We start from the raw sequence: 21,030 nt of genomic DNA on the forward strand, positions 1-21,030 counted from the left end.
GCCCATGATGTATTCTTTTCTTTTTATCTTCAGGTTTGGTCTCTGCTGGGGCAGAATCTGTAATTGGGTGTAACCCATAGCTACTGGGACAGGGTTGGGCACATAACCAGGTGCCAATGGCTCATATCTGTAATCCTAGCTACTTAGGAGGCTGAGATCTGAGGATCGTAGTTTGAAGTCAGTCCAGGCAGGAAAGTCCATGAGTCTCTTATCTCCAACTAACGACCAGAAAACTGGAAGTGGCAATGTGGCTTAAAGTGGTAGAGTGCTAGCCTTGAGTAAAAAATTTCAGGGACAGTGCCTAAGCCCTGAGATCAAGCCCCACAACAACAAAGATACTCATGCAGTACTTGCTGTTGGTAAGAAACCCTTCCTTTCTATCTCTTCAAGAGTTCAGGTTCATATCTTTCTAAATTTCTTCTAACTTGAAGCCTTCTAGCCAGCCGTGGCACCTTTGGGACACTTTTGGAAAAGACCAAATTCCCATCTCAGACACCCTTGGACTCCCAAGACCTCAGAGGATCCCAGTGTTTGGCCACTTAATCTTCACTTCAGGCCCACAGTGCTGGGTAGGGAGCAATCAGGGCCAACAACTTCCCATCACTCTGGCCTATCCAGGCATCACTGAAATGCCCCTCCACACAGGGCCTAGGAAGCAAGAGCGACAGTCTACTGAGCACAGGAAGTAACTCTTAGTCAACTGGCTCAGCTTCCATACCTCCCCTACCCCAATCCCAACACTCACCCCTCCTCCATGAAAACAAACAGAGCCTAGAGAGGGGCATGTTATCATTTTAATGATGTAAATCTTTGGTGTTTCCCTCATTAGCAGTAGACTATCCCCTCTCCTCCCACCACAATGTTTCTATGATGAGTGACAAACAGAAATCACATTTTCATACTAAAAACAAAATGATCAGAGCCTTGATTTCTCCACTAGAAACTACACATACAATTCAAGATTCCACATGCAACACCTTAAATCACAGACCAAGACCTCACATTCTGACTTGGAGTCTCCTCTTTCCCCCAGCCTCGGGCTGGCTTTGGCCTAGGCTAGGTAATACTGACACCCACAGGTGCTACTCTGAGGGCCTTGGGTGAGGGAGGGAGGAGCATGATGGACAAGCCTGGGGGCTGGCCAGCCTATAACCACCCCCTGCCCTGCCCTGCCCCAAGCCTCCTGAGTGAGGCCCTGCATACCATTCATCTTCACTGGATCTTGTGTCAGGCAAGCAGGCTGCCCTTTTCCCCCCAAGCCATCCCACTTGTGAGTACAGAAGTGCCTGTCCTCAGGAACCTGGGGGCCCAGCCCACTCAACTGTTTTTTTGTGGGCCAAGATGACGAAGAGAGGCTGGAGTTCTGGAAGGCTCAGAGGTGGAGGCGGTTTCTGGGGGCCAGGCCAAAGCTATCCCACTGGCCTCTATCCAGGATAGTATGGCCCAGATCTGGAAGACTCTTCACTCTTCTGGGGCTTCTGCCCAGGGCCAAGTCCCCTGAGCCCATGATCCTAGAAGAAAGGGATGAGGGAGGGGTTCATGGAAGAAACACCCACTTGTTTCTTCATTCTCACCACATCCAGCAGTGTGGTTCTCCTGGGCTTCAGATCCTAGAAGGCTCTAGCCCCCAAGGCAAGCCTTGCCTAGTGGCCTGTCCCTCCCTACTGACTCCTCATTCGTGCCCTCCTACTCATCCTGCTCCCTGATGTAGCCAGCAGCTCTTCTGTGTACAGTTCCCAGTCAGCTGTGAGGTCCGGCTTCTGCTCAGCGGCTTGAGGGGAGGCTGCAGTGCAGATTTTGTCTCTACCTGTTCCGTGGCTCCCCACTGGGGCCTGCAGCTTCCCCCCTGCTGCCACCACCACCTTCTGGAAGATAGCTGTTATTGGTCAGGTTGCAGTGCAGGGTTGGTCCCTCAGTGTTGGGAGAGGGGACAGGAATAGGGACAGGGGAGGACGAGGGTGGGGCTGGCTGGGGTAGCTCCTGCCCAGAAGTACTAGGCTGGTCCCAGGAGGCTGTCCGGGGGTTTAGGCCTCGCTCTGCCAGTTGTCCAGGTTCTGGTAACAGTCCTCGAGAGGTGGAGGGCTGGGGTGAGGAGGTGCGGGCAGCTCCAGACTCAGTGCCTGTCTGTGAGCTACGGTGAATGCGGTGGCTGACAATAATGTTGTTGCCGAAGCCACCCATGGAGGCCATGGTGGTGCTCTGCTCCCGCTGCACCACTGCCGTCATGCCCCCCTCTGCCATCAACCTCTGGATCCTGCTGAGGGCGTCTTCCCCACTGGCACCATACTCTGGGCCCTCGCCTGGAGGGTACAAAGCAGAAGAGAGGGAATCAGCAGCCTTTCTGGGCAACACACAAGTCTGAGGTCACCCTAGGCACCTTAGCAAGACTGCATTAAAATAAAAAAGAAGGCTGGGTGTCAGTTGCTCATCCTTGTAATTGTAGTTCAAGAGGCAAGAGGATTGGGGTTTGAGGCCAGCCAGGGCAGAAAAGTTCACTAGACTTCATCTCAAAAAAACAAAACAAGCCAGGTGTTGGTGGCCCACGCCTGTAATCCTAGCTACTCAGCAGGCTGAAATCTTAGGATCACAGGTTGGAGCCAGCCTGAGCAGGAAAAGTCCATGAGACTCCTAGGGGTCCAGCATTCTAATAGTGAGGGAGGACAAGAGGCCAACCTAGATGCCAGTATAGCTTCTACCCTGAGTTGTCCTTGAGTATTCTTTTTTTTTTTTTTTTGGTCGGTCGTGGGGCTTAAACTCTGGGCCTAGGCGCTGACCCTGTACTCTTTAGCAAAAAGCGAGTGCTCTACCTCTTGAGCCACAGCACCACTTCCGGTCTTCTAGTGGTTTATTAGAGATCAGAGTCTCACAGACTTTTCTGCCCAGACTGGCTTTGAACCATGATGCTCAGATCTCAGCTTCCCGAGTATCTAGTATTAATAGGCATGAGCCACCAGCTCCTGGCTGTCCTTGAGTATTCTGTGCTCCCTACAGCCTCCACTGCTTTCCAAGAACTCTCTGAGGACCTGCCTAGGATCTGGGACTGAGATGTGCAGTGGGTTGACTTGAGGCCTGCTGGCACTGAGCACTTCATGCTGGGCTCTGTGCCTGGTGAACTCCCAGCACCTCTCCTGTGGGTTTCTAGGGAAGGTCAGGCTGGCCTGGAGCCCTAGGGAGCCACATAGCCCAGCTCCAGAGACATCTCCAGAGCTGGCACTTAAATCTGAATCTGTCTTCTTTCATAGCTTGCCTATAGCTCTGGCCCTCTCTCTCTGACTCAGCTTTTCTCCTAACTGGTCACCCTGCTACTCTTCTCCTTTTCCAGCCAGTCTCCATGCTGCTTCTCCCACCATTCTAATTCAGTTGTATGCTCTGCTGACATCCATATCCCAAGTTCAGCAACAAGAACCTAAAGGTAGCCAGGTGCTATATAATCCTATAATGCCTATAATCCTAGCTACAGAGAAGGCTGAGATCTGAGGATCAAGGTTCAAAGCCAGCCCGGGCAGAAAAGTCTGTGAGACTCATCTTCAATTAACCACTAGAATACCAGAAGTGGTGCTGTGGCTCAAGCAGTAGAGCACTTACCTTGAGCTGAAGAGCGCAGGGATAACGCCCAAGCCCAGAGTTCAAGCCCCATGACCGACAAAAAGAAGAAGAAAAAAAAAAGAACCGAAAGGTAGTCTCCACCCTCTGCCCAGTCTTCACCTTGCCTGCCTGTCTTCTGTACCTAATATTCTTTACTACAGCAGAAATGGCCCTGCTATCGGCCCCTGCATGTTAGGACACATTATGTAGACTCTATCTGCCCTTGCCCCATCTTCTCAGTCTTTTTCTTTTGTATCCATATTGGGGCTTGGTTTAGGGCCTGGGCGCTGTCCCTTAGCTTCCCTCCCCCCCCCCCCCCCCCCCCCGCCCCAAAGCTGGTACTCTATCACTTGAACCACAGCCCACTTATGGCTTTTTGGTGGTTAATTGGAGATAAAGAGTCTCATAGACTTTTCCTGCCTGGGCTGGCTTTGAACCATTATCCTAAGATCTCAGCTTCCTCAGTAGGTAGAATTACAGGTGTTCAGCATATAGGTTTGTAAACTGGTCAGTCTCTGCTATGGAGAGGCATTCACATATCTACTTCCTTTTTTGACACAGTAACTTCTTCTTCTTCTTCTTTTGCTGGTCATAGGGCTTGAACTCTGGACACCGTCCCTCAGCTTTTAGCTCAAGGCTCTACCACTTGAGCCACCGTGCCACTTCTGGTTTTCTGGTAGTTTATTGGAGATAAGAGTCTCAGGACTTTCCTTCCTGGGCTGGCTTTGAACTATGATCCTCAGATCTCAGCTTCCCAAATAGCTAGGATTACAGGTTTGAGTCACCAATGCCCGGCTATTTTTGTGTTTTGCCAGTCCTGGGGTCTGAACTCAGGGCCTGGGCACTGTCCCTGAGCTTCTTTTACTCAAGGCTAGTGCTCTACCACTGGAGCCACAGCACCACTTCCAGCCTTTTCTGTTTATATGGTTCTGAGCAATCAAGCATGGTAGGCAAGCACTCTACCACTAAGCCACATTCTCAGCCCATGACTTCATTTCTGAATGTGACTCCTTCTCCAATACCTCTGGATTCATAATGTTAAATACAATGTCAGACTCAAATAATGCTCAAAAAATAATGGATGAGAAATTTAGAAATATGCACACAAATGGTTCTTGTGGCTGAGTGTGGACAGCTTTAGCCACTGAAGGCAGCTGACATATTCTCCAAGAAGAAAACACATTGAAGCCCAAGGGAAATAGAACCAGAAGCACTGGGGAACTATAGGGGTTAATTCAGCTGCCTCTTCTGTAGCAAAAATACTTCTTTTTGTTTGGAAAATCAGAAACTGCTTCAGTGCTGATGTGAGACTGTTTTCTTGCATATTCTTTTTTTTTTTTCCTTTGTCGGTCATGGGGCTTGAACTCTGGGCTTGGGCGCTGTCCCTGTACTCTTCAGCTCAAGGTGAGCGCTCTACCGCTTGAGCTACAGCACCACTTCCAGTTTTCTGGTGGTTTATTGGAGATAAGAGTCTCACGGACTTTCCTGCCTGGGCTGGCTTTGAACCGTGATCCTCAGATCTCAGCCTCCTGAGTAGCTAGGATTATAGGCGTGAGCCACCAGTGCCCGGCTGGCTTTTCTTTCATATTCTAAGCCAGGTTTTGCATGTAGAAGACAGGTGGGATCAGCTACTTACCACAATGCTTTGCAACTGTGTTAGATTCTGGGGACTACACTGCCAGGAAAGCAGAGGAGTGTGTGTGTGTTCCACTTGTCCTTTTTCACATTTGCTTTTCCCAAGGTTCAGTGGTAGAACCATGGGCATGGCCTTCTTCAGCTCCATTCATTTATGGGACTGAAGATACTTCCTGAATGCCAAGCAGACTCTGTACAAGTGCTGGGAGCAAACAGTGAGCTTTACCAGGCAGTGCTCCTCTCCCTGAGCCACCCTCTAGACAGCAGAGTGGATGGCTTGCTTCAGAGTCAACTGTACATTCTATTTTTTTTTTTTTTTTGGGTCCAGTCGTGGGGCCTGAACTCTGGGCCTGGGCGCTGTCCCTCAGCTCTTCAGCTCAAGGCTAGCGCTCCACCACTTGAGCCACAGCACCACTTCCGGCTTTTTTCCTTTTGCTTATGTGGTGCTGAGGAATCGAACCCAGAGCCTCAGGCATGCAAGGCAAGTGCTCCTACCACTGAGCCAACTTCCCAGCCCTCAACTGTACATTCTAAAGGAGACTTCAATACTTTTGTTAAAATTAGACAAGCAAAGAGTCAACACTGACAATTGCCCTAGGCAGAGAGCCCTTCTTCAAAGTTCTGAATGGATTTAGTTCCCCCATCCCTCTTTTTATTTTTGCAGGCCTGGGGATTGAACCCATGACCTCACACATGCCAGGAATGTATCTCTATTACTGAGCTATGTGCCCATCCCATCAACTTTTATAGAGTAAGAAGGACTCTGGAGCTCTGTGGATAGCTCTCAGGATAGGGCTAAGTGAGGGCAGGCCATAGGACAGGGATATTATAAGCACAGCTGCACCCTATAGGGTATGTGTACAGGTATCTATCCCTCATATAATTAAGCCTAGAAATGGTAATGTCAACTGGGATTTTCTTCCCCATGTGCCTTGTAAACCTGGCTATCAATGTAGTCACTAAGAGGAAAGGAGTCAGAAGCTAGCATGAAGGCAGTGGAAAGAGCCACTGGGCCTGCTTTGACAGGGATGGGCCCAAAAAAGCACTAACTCCCAATCTTCCTCGAGAGGAATCTGGTTTCAGAGCTGTTGGGTGAGTACAAAGCTCCCGACCCCATGAGACATATCCATTGGTTATTTCCTTCCTCCCCTGGAACTTACATTCATCCTTTCCCTGTTTCTGAAATGGACTACTATGTACCTAAGAGCTGAGATTCAGAGTTCTCAGCTAAGCAGTTCTCAGAAGCAGCAAGGCTCTTGTTCCTGCCTGCTGTGCTTGCTGACTAGCCTCAGTCATGGTGCTCACCATGTTCTGCTTTATGAGAGACACGGATGAAAGGCATAGCCAGGAGCTAGTAAGCAGGTTCCAAGCTTCTATGACTGAGAAAGAGTACTCGTTCCCTCTTACGCACTCCCCACAAAGAAAGGAATTTAGGATCAACTGCAGGTCAGAAACAGCAAGGCAACAGTAGAAGATTCTATAGGAGGTGACTACCAGAAGATGTGTGTCTTCTTAGTCACTACTTCTACTCATTCCTGAGGTCACTTGGGGTCACCTCCCTGAGCTCCTCCTTGTGCTCTCAGTCTTCATCACATGGAAACAGTCACCTGCTTAGGTGTCTGTCGCCCTCTCTAGACTGTGAGCTCGAGCTCCTTAGGGAGGAATCGTTTCTGTAACCCCTATGTTGTCTGGCTTTACCAGAGGCTCTCAGAGGCTGCCCATCTGCTGTGAGGGAGGGCACGCCCTCTGGCTCTGCTTGGAAAAGCAGTGGGTCTTGTGCTTGGATCTCAGGCTTCTTGCAATCAGTTTAATGGAGTTCAGGATGGATCAGAGTCCACAGAAACCTGTAAAAGTAGGCTTGGTTTGGCTGTAAGAGGCTTTAATTGTTTCTTCCTCAATAAGACTTAAAGCTTCTGCTGACTCCAGCCAGCTGCTCATGTCCCCAGCAAGGGGGTTTCCACTTCACAAAGAGCCAGGCCCCAGATGTAGAAGATAAGAGGCCTTAACTTTGAAAATGTTCAGTTCCTGGCAGGGAGAGGGACAGTGCCCTGTGGAGGACGGCATCGTAGAGAGCCATTCCCAAGGGGAAATTGTTAAGTCTTTGCCTGATGCACACCAGAGCTTCTCTCATGGTCTCTTTTAAGCAAATGGTTTAACCAGACCCAGAGAATGTCTGTTTGGATGCTGCCTTGTATGGAGTTCAGAGCAGCAAGGGGCTGGGGGTAGGGGGTAAGAAGAGTGAGAACAGCCTGTTTAACACAGCTGCTGATGGGCTCCAAAGTGGCTCCAGCCCTACCACTGGGAAGTGCTAATTGGTTCTTAAAAGTGTGAGGCCAGCGGAGAGAGACAGAACTGAGGCTGACCGAGCCACACCTGAAGTAGGTGAGAGGAAGGGGCTGAGATGTGCTTATAACTACAGCAGAAGCAAGTATACAACAGAAGAATCTGAGTGTCACCTGTAGCAGTCCCCATCTGCCATGCCATGTAGACAAGCCACGTGGGGCAGGCTCTGGGAACCCAAGGTCTGAACATAAGAGCTTGTAGAGGAAGCTTGTGGGCAGCCCTTTCATCAATCCACACCATCCCCTTCCACCATACTAGGGTCTGAAATCAAGTCCTTGCACTTGCTCTGCTTGTTAACAATTGAGCCACACCCCCAGACCAGCTTTTTGCTGGTGTGTGTGTGTGTGTGTGTGCACGCGTGCACGTGCGTGTACACACTGATCCTGGGCCTTGAATTTAGGGCCTAGACACGGTCCTGAAGCTTTTTATACTAGTGGCTAGCACCCTGCCACTTGAGCCACAGCTCCAGTTTTGGCTCTTTGATGGTGAACTGGAGATAAGAGTCATAGACTTTCCTGACTGGGCTGGCTTTGAACTGTGAGCCTCAGATCTCAGCCTCCTGAGTAGCTAGGATTATAGGAATTAGCCACTGGCACCATGCCTTTGCTGGTGATTTTGGAGATGGGAGTCTAGTGGACTTTTCTGCCTGTGTTGGCTTTGAACCACAATCTTATAGGTCTCAACCTCCTGAGTAGGAGCATTGGTGCCTGGTTCAGGGTGCTTGGTAAACTAGCTTGGGTCCCCTAGGTTTCAGAGATGGAGGTCAGAGTCCCGCTCAGCTTACTGGAGAAACTGATCTGGTTCAGATAAATGATGTTCCTGTGAGAAGGCTCTTCTTGATACCAGGTATGTGAGTACTATGTGAGTGTCACTCATGCAGAGGCAGGAGCCTCAGGCCATCTCTTCCTGATGTTTTCAACCACTGGTCTCTAGTCATATCTTTTTCTAGCTGTGAATGGCTCTTACCTTCACCAGGACCGGTGGCTGCTGTCCCTGGCTCCTGCTCTTCTCTCTCAGTCTGTGTTTCAGCATTCTGCAGTTGAAGAGCTAGAGTTTGTGTGCCCTGTGATGTTACGGAGGTGGTGGGATTCCGGGGCTGCAACCCAATTGCGTTCATCAGACCCATGTCTCTGTCTGTCCTCCATGTAGCTCTGCTGGTTCTAGAGAGAGAAAGACAAATTTGAATTCAGGGAGGGCTGCAGAACTCTGGGGTTCTATGTGGCCATGGGCCAGGGTGCAGGGTATGAGGAGAACCCTGTGCTCCCACAGCTACTTCCTGATGGCTGTGCCAAATCTCCTCAGACCCGTCCCTGCTTTGGGACAAGGGAAGAAGGTCATAGAACCATTCAATCTTGCAAAGCTAACTAGTCTATTCAGTCCCTTAAAGAACAGGCTCATTTTGGGGGAACAGAGATGGCTGATCTGAAAAGACTCTTAAGATTCAAAAAGCAAGCTGGGCCCTGGTGGCTCACGCTTGTAATCCTAGCTACTTAGGAGGCTGAGATCTGAACATTGTGGGTCAAAGTCAACGCAGGCAGGAAAGTCTGTGTGACCCTTATGTCCAATTAACCACTAGAAAACCAGAAATGAAGCTGTGGCTCAAAGTGGTAGAGTGCTAGCCTTGAGCACAAAAGGTCAGCAACAATGCCCAGGCCCTGAGATCAAGCCTCATGACTGACCAAAAAGAAAACAAAAAGGTTCAAGAAGCTACAGTGATTTGTAGGCAGGGAAAGAGGTTGTTTTTTTTTTTTTTCTCCCTCTCTTTAGCTTTATGTTCCTTCTAATTACAAGCTGACAAGACTCCAGTTTAAATTCTAAGACTTATTAAGATTAAGATCTCTACAAGAAGGAAAGTGCTGGAACTCTATGAAGTTGTTCTAGAGTCTTGCTCTTAGGTTCTTCTGAAACCACAGCTTTGCAGGTAGGAAGCCAAGCTATCATATAAGAAGGCCAGGTCCAGGACTAGTCCCCTCTTTTCTTTAAAGCACTTGTCAGAAATGCCTCTGGTGTTCCTGGAGCTGTCAGCAAAGGAAGCAGCAGCCTTGAGATTATCACTAGACATTCATTTCTAGCTACTTCTGAGACTTTCTCCAACCACGCTCTGCAGTTTCTATAGGAGGCAGAGAGAGCTTTGAGCATACCGCTAACTCAGCATTTCTTTGTCCCTGGGACTCTTTAGTTATCCCTCCTCTGACCACTATGCTTTCTCCACAGGTCACAGCAGACTTCATGGGGCAGGACTTTTTTCCACAACCATTTTTTTCTCACCCCAAGGATGTTGATTACACCAGGAAGGAAGGAGGCCAGACATATACTAAAATGAGACTGAGAGCATTAGTTTTGTCCTCTTTCCTATATAGAACATTTTTCTCAAATGAGACTGTAGGCAAAAGCCTCCAGACATGCAGTGATTCAGTGGAGAGCTGCTTGAGGAAGGACCAGGAGCCCATCAAAAGAAGAAAGAAGGAGCAGGCCTGTAGCCAGATGCTGCTCTCCTACTTCAGCTTACCCAGGCCGCTCGCTGCTCCTGCTGCTGGAATGGACGGTGAACACGGTCTCATTCAGCTGGTCCCAGTAGTATTCAATACCGAAGTTTAAGGCCCTAAAAATCATTGGAAAGGGTACAGAAGAGAAGACAAAAGGTGTTAGGAATGTGGAAAAACTCTTTACAGCCAGCAAAGTAGCCTATAATCCTAGCTACTTGGGAGGCAGAGATCAGGAGGATTACTGTTCAAAGCCCATACAAAAAAAGGACACGAGACTCCAAACAATGAAAGAAGAAGAAGAAAAAAAGGCTGGGCACGCTGGTGGCTCATGCCTGTAATTTTAGCTACTCAGGAGACTGAGATCTGAGGTTCAAGGTTTAAAGCTAGCCCAGGCAAGAAAGTCTTTGAGACTCTTGTCTCCAATTAACCACCAAAAGGCCAGAAGTGGAGCTGTGATTCAAGTGGTAGAGTGCACATGCATGCGCGCATATACATACACACACAGAGCTTGGTGTAGCCCACACATGTCATCTATATGGGAGGCATAAATAGGAGAATCATAGTCCAAGCTAACCTAGGCATAAATTCAGGACACCATTTGAAAATAACTAGGGGCTGGCATGTGTCTTAGTAGTAGAGTGCTTGCTTAGCACTGAAGCCCTGGGTTCAATTCCTCCATACCACATAAACAGGAAAAAGCCAGAAGTGGCACTGTGGCTCAAGTGACAGAGTGTTCATCTAGAGCAAAACATGCTCAAGGACAGTACCCAAGCCCAGGACCCAAGCCCTGAGTTCAGATCCCAGGACTGGCAAAAAAAAAAAAAAAAAAAAGGGGCTGGGAAGTTGGCTCAGTGGTAGAGCGCTTGCCTTGCATGCTCGAGGCCCTGGGTTCGATTCCTCAGCACCACATAAGCAAAAAGAAAAAAGCCGGAAGTGGCGCTGTGGCTCAAGTGGTAGAGTGCTAGCCTTGAGCTGAAGAGCTGAGGGACAGTGCCCAGGCCCAGAGTTCAGGTCCCACGACCGGACCCAAAAAAAAAAAAAAAAAAAGAAGAAGAAGAAGAAGAAGAGAGTGCTGGTGGTGGCTTTGAAATGTGAGGACAGGTAGTAGGAAAGAAGTTTTGAGTTCACTAGTTATATCATTGGTGTCCATGTAGAGATCCTAAGAGATATTCAAAACATCCCATTCTACTCCTAAACAAATCAGGGCATACCTATGTTCTTGCACACCCAGTTCTGCTAAGAGCTGCACTGTCCTTAAAATTCCTATGTTGTAGTCCTAACCACTAATGAAAGTGTTCCTGGAGACAGTCTTCAGGAGTCAATGTGAGGTCTTCAGGGTGGTCCCTAATACAACCAATTTATAGTCTTTTATAGTTATCTAAGGAGAGAGGGTCAGAAAGAAGGGGTGGGAGAAGAGAGCAAGCAAAAGAAAGAAAAGAGAAGGGGAGGAGAGGGGAAAGGACGGCAGAGCAGAGCACAAGTGAGCTGGGTGCCTCACACCTGTAATTGTAGTATTCAAGAGACTGAGATCAGGCAAAAAGTTAGCAAGACCTCATCTAACCAAAAAAACTGGTTGTGATAGTGTGTGCCTGTAATCCAAGCTATGCCAGAGGCCATAGGAAGGAGGAATGTGGTTTGTGCTAGGTAGAGACAAAAAGTGAAATTCTATCTGAAAAACATTATGAAAGCAAAAAGGGCTAGCAGCCCGGCACCAATGGCTCACATCTGTAATCATAGACACCCAGGAGGAGAAGAGCTGAGGATTGTGGTTCAAAGCCAGCCCAAGTGGTAGAGCAGTAGCCTTAAGCAAAAAAGCTCAGGGATAGCCCCAGTATTGGCACAAAAAACGGGGAGGGGGGCTAGAATGGGCTCAAGTGGTAGAGTGCTTTGTTTGCCTAGCACGTGTAAGGCTAAGTTCAAATCCTAGTGCTGTAAAAGATAGTGCAAGGAGATTGGGAGAATCAAGCATGGTGGCACATACCTTTATCAGAACACTCAGGAAGCTGAGGCAGGAAGATCTTGAGTTCGAGACCAGACTGGGTTACACAGTGAGTTCTATACCAGCATGTACCATGTCTCATACCAACCTTTTCTCCCCCCAAACCTCCCCTCTGAGAAATTAGAAAGAAAGAGAGGGAGAGCAAGGGAGCATGTAAAGACACAGTGAAAAGATAGTGATGTAAAGAGTAAGGAAGAGAGCCACCAGCCAGAATAACACCTTCATATTGGCCGTCAGTCTCCAGTACTGTGAGAAAATAAATATCCACTGTTTGAGCCTCCTGGTCTACAAAGAAGGTCCAGTAAGAGCTTTCAACCTGCAACTGGATCAAGCTCATTTGATAACAGAAGTCACTTCCACAGGAGCCACACATGAGACCTTACCTTTTTTTTTGTCAGTTGAGGGGCTTGAACTCTGGACCTAGGTAATGTCCCTCAGCTCTTTAGCTCAAGGCTAGCACTCTACCACTTGAGCCACAAAACCACTTCCAGTTTTCTGAGTAGTTTATTGGTGACAAGAGTCTCATGGAGGGCTAAGAAGGTGACTCAGTGGTAGAGTGCCTGCCTTGCATGCATGAAGCCCTAGGTTTGATTCCTCAGCACCACATAAACAAAAAGAGTTGGAAGTGGCGCTGTGGCTCAAGTAGTAGAGCTCTCGCCTTGAGCTGAGAGCTGAGGGACAGCACCCAAGCCCAGAGTTCAGGACCCACACCACCACCAACAAAAAAAGAGTCTCATGGACTTTCCTGCATGGGCTGGCTTTGAACTCTGATCTTCTCAGCCTCCTGACTAGCCAATATTACAGGCGTGAGCCACAGCACCCAGCGGGGAGCACACCTGAAAGATAGGGGGCTACAAGGAAGGGTGAGTAAGGGGAAAAAAATGAGAGGCTTATTTTCTCAACGTGAGTATCAGACAATAGTGGCCTCATAAGGAAGAAAGGAAGAAAGTAGGGCTGCCTTAGCCATAAGCCAACAGGCCTAGGTATTTAAGCTTCAGATCTGGCTATAGATGCCTTTCATGCTGGGTATAGGCTTCACCTGCCAAAACACTTGTTTTTTTGAGAGGGAAGAGTCACAACAAAGTGTTATTACTTTCTTTTGTGCCACCTCTCTCCTAGCTTCTGCTAAAGGGCCTTCATGATCTGTTGACTACTTTAAAAAGTGTTGCCTTAGTTGGGCATGGTGGCCCATGCCTGTAATTCCAGCACTTGATGCTGACGTGGGAAGATTCTGAGTTCGAGGGCAGCCTTGAACAACGCTGACAGGAAGATTGTCACTAGACAAAAAGGAGTGTAAATAACAGCATTATTTCCATGTATAGGAGAAGGTGAAGTAAGGTGACCTAGTGTTAAGGAAGAGGCAAATGTCCAGAAGCAAATTGCAGAGCCCTCCATGGAGCCACTGCTATACTTTTTGATGAGCAATCCTGACTGCATTAGGCATCATGTGAAGCCAGCTGCCAAGAAGCCTCTGATTTACAAACTTGTCAAGATTTATTGACAGGTTGCAATACCACATGGGCCCTTGCCAAATCCCTTCTCTGTAATTCCTGCTAGCTAGAGCTGGTTAGTGACAAGCTGTTCATGTTGAACCTACATCAAACTGTGTGCTATGTGACCAGAACTTTCTTCCTGTCTTAGAAAAGAGGCCATAAGGGGCTGGGAAGGTGGCTCAGTGGTAGAGTGCTTGCCTTGTATGTATGAGGCCCTGGGTTCGATTCCTCAACACCACATAAGCAGAAAAAGCCGGAAGTGGCACTGTGGCTCAAGCAGTAGAGCGCTCACCTTGAGCTGAAGAGCGCAGGGACAGCACCCAGGCCCAGAGTTCAGGCCCCACAACTGACCAAAAAAGAAAGAAAGAAAGAGGCCATAAGAAGGCCTGATGTCTAAGCTGGGGCAGTTAACATAATGCTGGTAGCCAAGAGCCCCTTAAATTGCATTTCATCCAGGCAGCATGCACTATCAGCTGGGAGCCGAAGACTGGGTTTCTTTTTCTTTTTTGTGCTGGTCCTGGGGTTTGAACTCTGGGCCTGGGCTCTGTCCTCGAGCTTCTTTTGTTGAAGGTTAGTGCTTTTTATCACTTGAGCAATAGCACTACTTCCTGCTTTTTTGGAGTAGTTTATTGGAGATAAGAGTCTCATGGATTTTCCTTCCTGGGTTGGCTTTGAACTATGATCCTCAGATCTCAGCCTCCTGAGTAGCTATGATTATAGGTATGAGCCTCCAGTGCCCAGCTCTGTTTTTTTTCTTTTTTGGGGGGGTGGGGAGGGGTGTCAGTCATGGGCCTTGAACTCAGGATACTGTCCCAGAGCTCTTTTTGCTCAATGATAGTGCTCTACCAAATTGAGTCATAGCGCCACTTCTGTTTTTTTTGAGTGATCAACTGGAAATGAGGTGTTTTTTTTTTTTTTTTCTGGTCCTGGGGCCTGAACTCTGGGCCTTGTCATTGTCCCTCAGCTATTCAGCACAAGGCTAGTGCTCTACCACTTGAGCCACAGTGCCACTTCTGGCTTTTTCTGCTTATATGGTGCTGAGGAATTGAACCCAGGGCCTCAGGAATGCAAGGCAAGCGCTCTACCACTGAGCCACCTTCCCAGCCCCTCCAGTTTACTTCTTGAAGTAGCCATATGAACTGGTGCAATGTGCTGCTCCACTCTATCTCCCAGGCCTCCACCCTCCACAAACAGCTCTAATCCTTACCTACCTGCTCTTTCTGTGGCCAGAGTGCCTGATGACAGCAAGCCTCTGGATCTGACTTTAATTCTGGGTACTGTGTCAGGAAGAGGTGGAGACACCTCTCTGGTAGCTGAAACTCAGCCTTCAATACCCAGTATCACTTATTTCTGTCTGGAAACTAAATAATGATCCCAACCAACACTCTCTTTCTTGAATCTTAGAAAGGCTGAATGAGTCATTGTTTATTTTTGGCTCTTCTTAGGATCTAGACAAACATACAAAGGGATGAAGAAGAGTAGGAAGGCCAATGAGGGGCAGCCTTGTTAGACAAATTTCCACTTTAACTCTTGGCTTCCTTCAGCAACATCCATCTGTAAGAGTACATGGCTTAAAATTTCCATAGGGTCGGGTGCCACTGGCTCACACCTGTAATCCTGGCTACTCAGGAGGCTGAGATCTGAGGATTGTGGTTCAGAGCCAGCCTAGGCAGGAAAGTCCGTGAGACTCTTATCTCCAATAAACCACTAGAAAACCAGAAGGGAGCTGTGGCTCAAGCCGTAGGGCGCTCGCCTTGAGCTGAAGAGCTGAGGGAGAGGGCCCAGGCCCAGAGTTCAAGCTCCAAGACCACCACCACCAACAACAAAATCTTCCTTAGGGCTGGGCTCCTTGAACACACTAAAAAGCCAGCCTGGCTTCCTCAGTGATGCTAACTTACAGCTCTAAATGTTCCAACTTTTGGGGAATATTTCCTTTGAGGATATTCTTTCATCTGTCAGTCTCAGGCTGTCTATTTGGAAGAAGAACTGTTTCTAAGACTGGTGTTTATCTACACTGTTGCTGAGATGTGAGAAAGAGCAAACACCTGGCTCTCTTGGACTAGCCTGAAAGATGGAGGCTCTGCAGCAATTCTGGTTCCTTTTTCATCCAGATGTGTGCCTTTCCCTTCCTGGGCAATGATACTTGATTATAATTACCATTTACACTGGTGGCTCCCTCTGAAGGGACAGAGCTGGAGCTTTGTCACACTTGGCCAAGGTGCCAAATGTCCCAGACTCAGACTACTTCTCATCTGCTATCAATCTTCTAAGCTGATTCTGAAAAGCAATGACCGTTCAGTAATGCCTCCCCTCTATCCTATTACATGGCTGATCCATGAAGTCAGAAATGGGTAAGAACCCCCTCAAATTAGCCTGGTCCTTCACAACTATTTGGAAATGGCAGCTGGGGGCCGGACTGTCAGGAGAGAAGGTGAGAGAGCCAGGAGAAAAGGCCTAAAAGGGCAGGTGACTAGGCTATCAGCCACCATGATATGATGGTTTAGTATAGAGGCTCAAGGGCTAGTTTTTCATCTTCTCACTTAAGCACTCCCTCCCCTGGCAAGAAACAATTCTCTAAGCTCTTATCTACTGTCAAGTCAGGCTTTATAATACCAAGGATCCCAAGGAGCTCATTCCTTGCTTTGTGCTTGGTGACAGTGCTGAGGCTGACAATGGAGGAGAATCAAGAACAGCACTGACAGCACAAAATGCGGCGCAGCTGCCTGTGTCTGGACAAAGGCAGACAACCACCTGTTTCAGGGGGAGGGCTACAATCTTGCCCAGCTGGCAGGCTTGGATACTGTGCCCTTGGGAATGGGTGTACCAGGGAGCTGCGTCACCCACAGACAGGCAGCAAGCCTTAGGCAGCTGCTCAAGAAAAAAGATAACCACCCGAGCTCCTATTTTCCTATTTATTTGTTTTTCTTATTCTAGGCCAGAGACCAATCATAGACTGTTGAAAAGATGTCACTGCTCTCAATTATCCTCCCATTTCCCTTTGTTCAAACCACCTGACCTGCTTAAACATAATCTAAAATGGCTCTTTACCAGACAGCATAAAGTTACAAAACATGTATGTGTATTCCTGTGGTATATTTTTCTGCAGAAGAGTACACTGCTTTTGTGAGAATGTTAAAGGATTTTTTTTTGGGGGGGGGCAGAAAAAAAGGTAAGAAACAGATATAGGAAAAAGGTCTGGATTGGAAAGTTAGGAAGCCCACTTCTGGCAATAATCTTCCTAAAGGCTTTGGGTGAGTCTTAATCCTCAACTGTATATTGTTCTGTTTTCTTTGCCTAAAGCAGGGATGAGGAACCTTTTTTTCTGTCAAAGGCATTTGAATATATGTATTTTAGTCATGGGGCTTGAACTCTGGGCATGGGCACTGTCCCTCAGCAATTTAGCTCAAGACTAGTGCTCTACCACTTGAGCCGCAGTGCCACTTCTGGTGTTCTGGTAGTTTATTGGAGATAAGAATCTTACAGACTTTCCTGCCTGGGCTGGCTTTCAGCTATGATCCTCAGATTTCAGCCTCCTGAGTAGCTAGGATTACAGGTGTGAGCCACCAACACCTGGCTCCATTTGAGTATTCTTAACATCATTTGCAGACCATATAAGCAGACAGCCAGTAGCAGATGACAGGAAGCAAACATGTCTGCCCTGCTATGTACCAAAGGATTCTGTAGTTCTTATAGGACCCATGGGGCAAATGTTCTCCATTTCTACCATGGGAGAACAGCAGCTTGTTTTAGGCTTTAAAGCCAAAAAGAGATATAAAGGTGATTGAGATATGAAAGGGACTGAGAACTGGGGAAGCTTTGAAGAACTTAGGACAAAGTCACATCCACATCAGATTTATATTGGGTCCTAAATTTCCAGGCTTCAGGAACTCAGGAAATCAAAAGAAATAGCACTAAAAAGATGGGCTAAATTAGTGTCTTCTTGGTCTGTGATGAGACACTGTTCCACATGTCTAGTGCTAGTTGCCATCTTCCTTGAGGAAGAGTTTTGAGCTCCTGCTGAGTAAGAATCCCCCAGGCAGCCCAAGAAGACTTAGGCTTCCTGAGACTCTGGAATGCTGAAGACAACATATGGGGAGAAAAGAGAAAATTGAGGCCACAGCCAGCTTCATGCTTGGCTAAGGAGTCTGTGACTCATACCAAGTATGTGGGCTGGGGTTTCAGACATGACACCTTTGAGGAGGCCACAACAAAATAAGATAGAGATTCTCCCTCTATGAGGGCAGACCACTTTGCAAGGGACTGGGCTGGGACTTTGCTTGGGACCAATGTATGTGGCAGGAGTCATAGACAACACTGTGGAGGAAAGAGATCTCTGAGAAAGAGGGGAAGGAAGACTTGCAACTAGAGTGCTGTTATAAAGTGAAATAATAGTCCAGAATTCTGCACCAGTTTTGGAAATGAGGTCTACTAGATTCTTCTTATGAATTCCTAAGGAGAGAAAGAGATAAAAGAAATATTTCAAGGGGCTGGGAAGGTGGCTCAGTGGTAGAGTGCTTGCCTTGCATGCATGAGGCCCTGGGTTCGATTCCCCAACACCACATAAGCAAAAAGAAAAAAAAAAAAATCCAGAAGTGGCGCTGTGGCTCAAGTGGTAGAGTGCTAGCCTTGAGCTGAAGAGTTGAGGGACAGCGGCCAGGCCCAGAGTTCAGGCCCCACGACTGGACCCCTCCCCAAAAAAGAAATATTTCAAGACTCACTGATCCTGGATCATGTATGGACAGCCTGAGGGATGAGTAGAAATTGATAGATGCAGAACCCTAGATAACAAATGTCAGAGTCATGAAAGAGGCAAACTGGAAAGGCACAGGAAGTAGTGAAGGATGTTCTCTGGACACACATGCTGAAGAGAGAAGCAGCTGGCAGAGGAAGGTATTCTCCTTGCTAAGAGTAGTCTGATTTAAAATCAGGTTCTCTCTCCATAGTTACTGACCTAACTCAGTTGACATGGGTCAATCATTACTCAACTTACCAGACAGGAATGGATCCAAATATATACTCTAGGAAAACTCACCAAGGACTTTCTGAAATAGCCAGAGATTCCTGTGAGACTAGTCACATCATGCTCTGTGATCTACAGAACACCCTAGAAGACTCTGCACCAAGTGAAGGACAGCATTAGGACAGCCTAGAGGCAGAAGTGGCATTTAGTTGCTTGGAACCCTGCAGTGTCCCACACAGCAATCAAGAGTGATCTGCAGTGAAGCACAGAGCTTCACACTCCCTACCTGGCTGGGTCTAGAAATTGATGACAAATCAGGCTGATCCCCAGGGTCTTAACTGAACAAATGCCTGGATAGATACCTATCCTCCAAAAAGTCAGAGGAAGGGAAAGGAATGTCATCAGGACAGAAATGCTTTGGCTCCCTGTCTCCTCCTACTCCCTAATTTAAGGCAAGATAATAATCATTTTGACTTTAAATTGAGCTTTTAAGTCTGCCTTCACTATTATGAACTACAGCTTCAAGCAAAAAGAAAAACAGGCAGAACACAGGGACAAGCTGTTAGAGATCAGTGGCTTGACAAATTAGGGTTTTAACAATACCTTATTTCCATTTTATTCTCTAAATTAATGTCCACAGCATTAACTCTAAACTGTCAAGTAAAATTTTCAGAAAAGGTTTTAAAAAGAATCTGTGTTTTTGTCTGCAGAGACTTTACTAAGAAACCAGGAAACAAGAGACAAAAAAAAAAAAAGAAAAGAAATACTGCTTGAATCAAGAAGACAGTCTCTAAAGCAGCTTTGTGATAGTATCTGGATGGAGAGCTAACTCCATTTCTTCAAGGAGCCTAAGAATTCCATGGGCAGGAGGATGCTATACTCCCCTTCCAACAATTTTAACTGATAGTTTCAAAACAGCCTTCAGATGAACCCTGTTCATGCTACACCTTGGCAGAGATACTCTTAACTCCCATCCCTGCAAACCTCCATCTCCCATCCTGAGCAACTCACTCTGGTCGGCAGATCACCAGGTCTCCTTTGTTGGTGCCATAGGCCAGGCCAAGCCCTGGCTCAGGCAGCCAACGGGCAGAATTGATGCTTACATGTCTCCGCTGGTCAGCAGGCATTGGGTAAAGGACATTGAAAACTCTCTGGGTGGGAAAGAGAGAAGAAAAGACAATAGGTGAAATAATGTTACCAAAAACAACAAAATCCAAGGAGAAATAAATTAACCACAGAGAAAAAAGACACGTTGGGTATGAGCTGATCATTAACTTATGTGGGAGAGCTTGTGGGAAAGGGGAAGGTAGGACCCTCTTATTTTTGGTGAGAGCTAGGTCTCTTCCAGGGCATTCTAGAAGCCTAGCTGATGTACTCTCAGAGTTTTCTGCTCTTCCCACCTAGCTTCTTTGACATCAGCCTCATGCAGTGCCCACTACATTGGGAAGGACTGCCCATAACTTTCCTCTGGCCAGAACAACCAGCGAGAGGCAACCTGGGTTGGTAGCCCTGTTACCATGGAAATTTTCCCCAGCTTGCACAGCAATGGGGAATTGGAGGTGATAGGGGGGCGGGAGGGGGTGATAACATTAGAGAACATTCTTAATTCATCTAATTAAAAGCACTATTAAAACTGCTATTGTTCAGGAAACCTAAAAGATACGTTCAGCTGTAGGGAGCAGGCAGAAGGGAATCTTGAATCCACAGGCACATGGTTTCCTTCTAACAGAGAATGGAAAGGAACTGAAGGGCATGGAGATCAATTTCTGCTTCTCAAAGCAAGAGATTTTCCTTTCAACACTTTCTACCCATCTTTCCGATGGACTGTATTCTGAGAGGTAGTTTGGTGGATCTAGGGTTTCAGCTGAGGGAAAACCAGCCTCAAAAGTCTTTCTGAGAATATTCAGAAGAACTTCAGTCAGATAGGAACAGGCCTAGGTCAAGAAGAATGAAGGGCACAGGCTTTTACTCAAAAAGGCAAGTCTGAGTCCTGATAAAATGTATTACAGCTTCTCTAGATCTCAGCTTAAAAAAAAAAAAAAAGCAGGTACATGTTGGGCACCAATGGCTCACATCTGTAAACCTAACTACTGAGATTTAAGGAACAAAAGCCAGCACAGGTAGAAAAACCCATGAGACCCTTATCTCTAATGAACCAGAAAAAGCCAGAAGCAGAGCTGTCGCTCAAGTGATACAGATTTGAGCACAAAAGGTCAGCGAAAGCACACAAACTCGGAGTTCAAGCCCCAGGTCTGGCAAACCAGAACAAACCAAAAAAAAACCCCACAAAAGCACCTAGAGCTGTGGCTCAAGTGGTAGAGTGCTAGCCTTGAGTGAAAAAGCCAAGAGAGCACAAGGCCTTGAGTTCAAGCCCCCATATAAAGCACCTATCTTCAAATAACTAAGGAGATTAAAGCCATGTGCTGGTGGCTACATATCTATAATTCTAGCTACTCAGAAAAGTTGAGACTTGACAATCAATCTTAGTTTGGAGCCAGCAAGGGAAGATAAGACATCAGGACTCTCTTA

General features: G+C 47.3%; 1 protein-coding gene across 9 annotated transcripts in view; it reads right to left on the reverse strand.

Annotated features, from left to right (window-relative positions):
* Positions 1-776: 776 nt before the first annotated feature.
* Positions 777-21,030, reverse strand: part of Ambra1 (autophagy and beclin 1 regulator 1) — a 223,351-nt gene continuing 203,097 nt past the window's right edge. For all 9 annotated transcript variants that reach the window (XM_042675939.1, XM_042675938.1, XM_042675937.1 and 6 more), the window contains 4 exons: positions 19,513-19,652; positions 10,073-10,165; positions 8,530-8,723; positions 777-2,300 (listed from right to left, as the gene is read on the reverse strand). In XM_042675939.1, the coding sequence (XP_042531873.1) occupies positions 1,804-2,300; positions 8,530-8,723; positions 10,073-10,165; positions 19,513-19,652 (924 nt within the window). In that variant the 3' untranslated portion in view covers positions 777-1,803. The remainder of the gene's footprint in view (positions 2,301-8,529; positions 8,724-10,072; positions 10,166-19,512; positions 19,653-21,030) is intronic.

Source organism: Dipodomys spectabilis, unplaced genomic scaffold, assembly GCF_019054845.1.
Source record: "Dipodomys spectabilis isolate Male_0828 unplaced genomic scaffold, ASM1905484v1 ptg000030l, whole genome shotgun sequence".
NCBI classification, from domain to species: Eukaryota; Metazoa; Chordata; class Mammalia; order Rodentia; family Heteromyidae; genus Dipodomys; species Dipodomys spectabilis.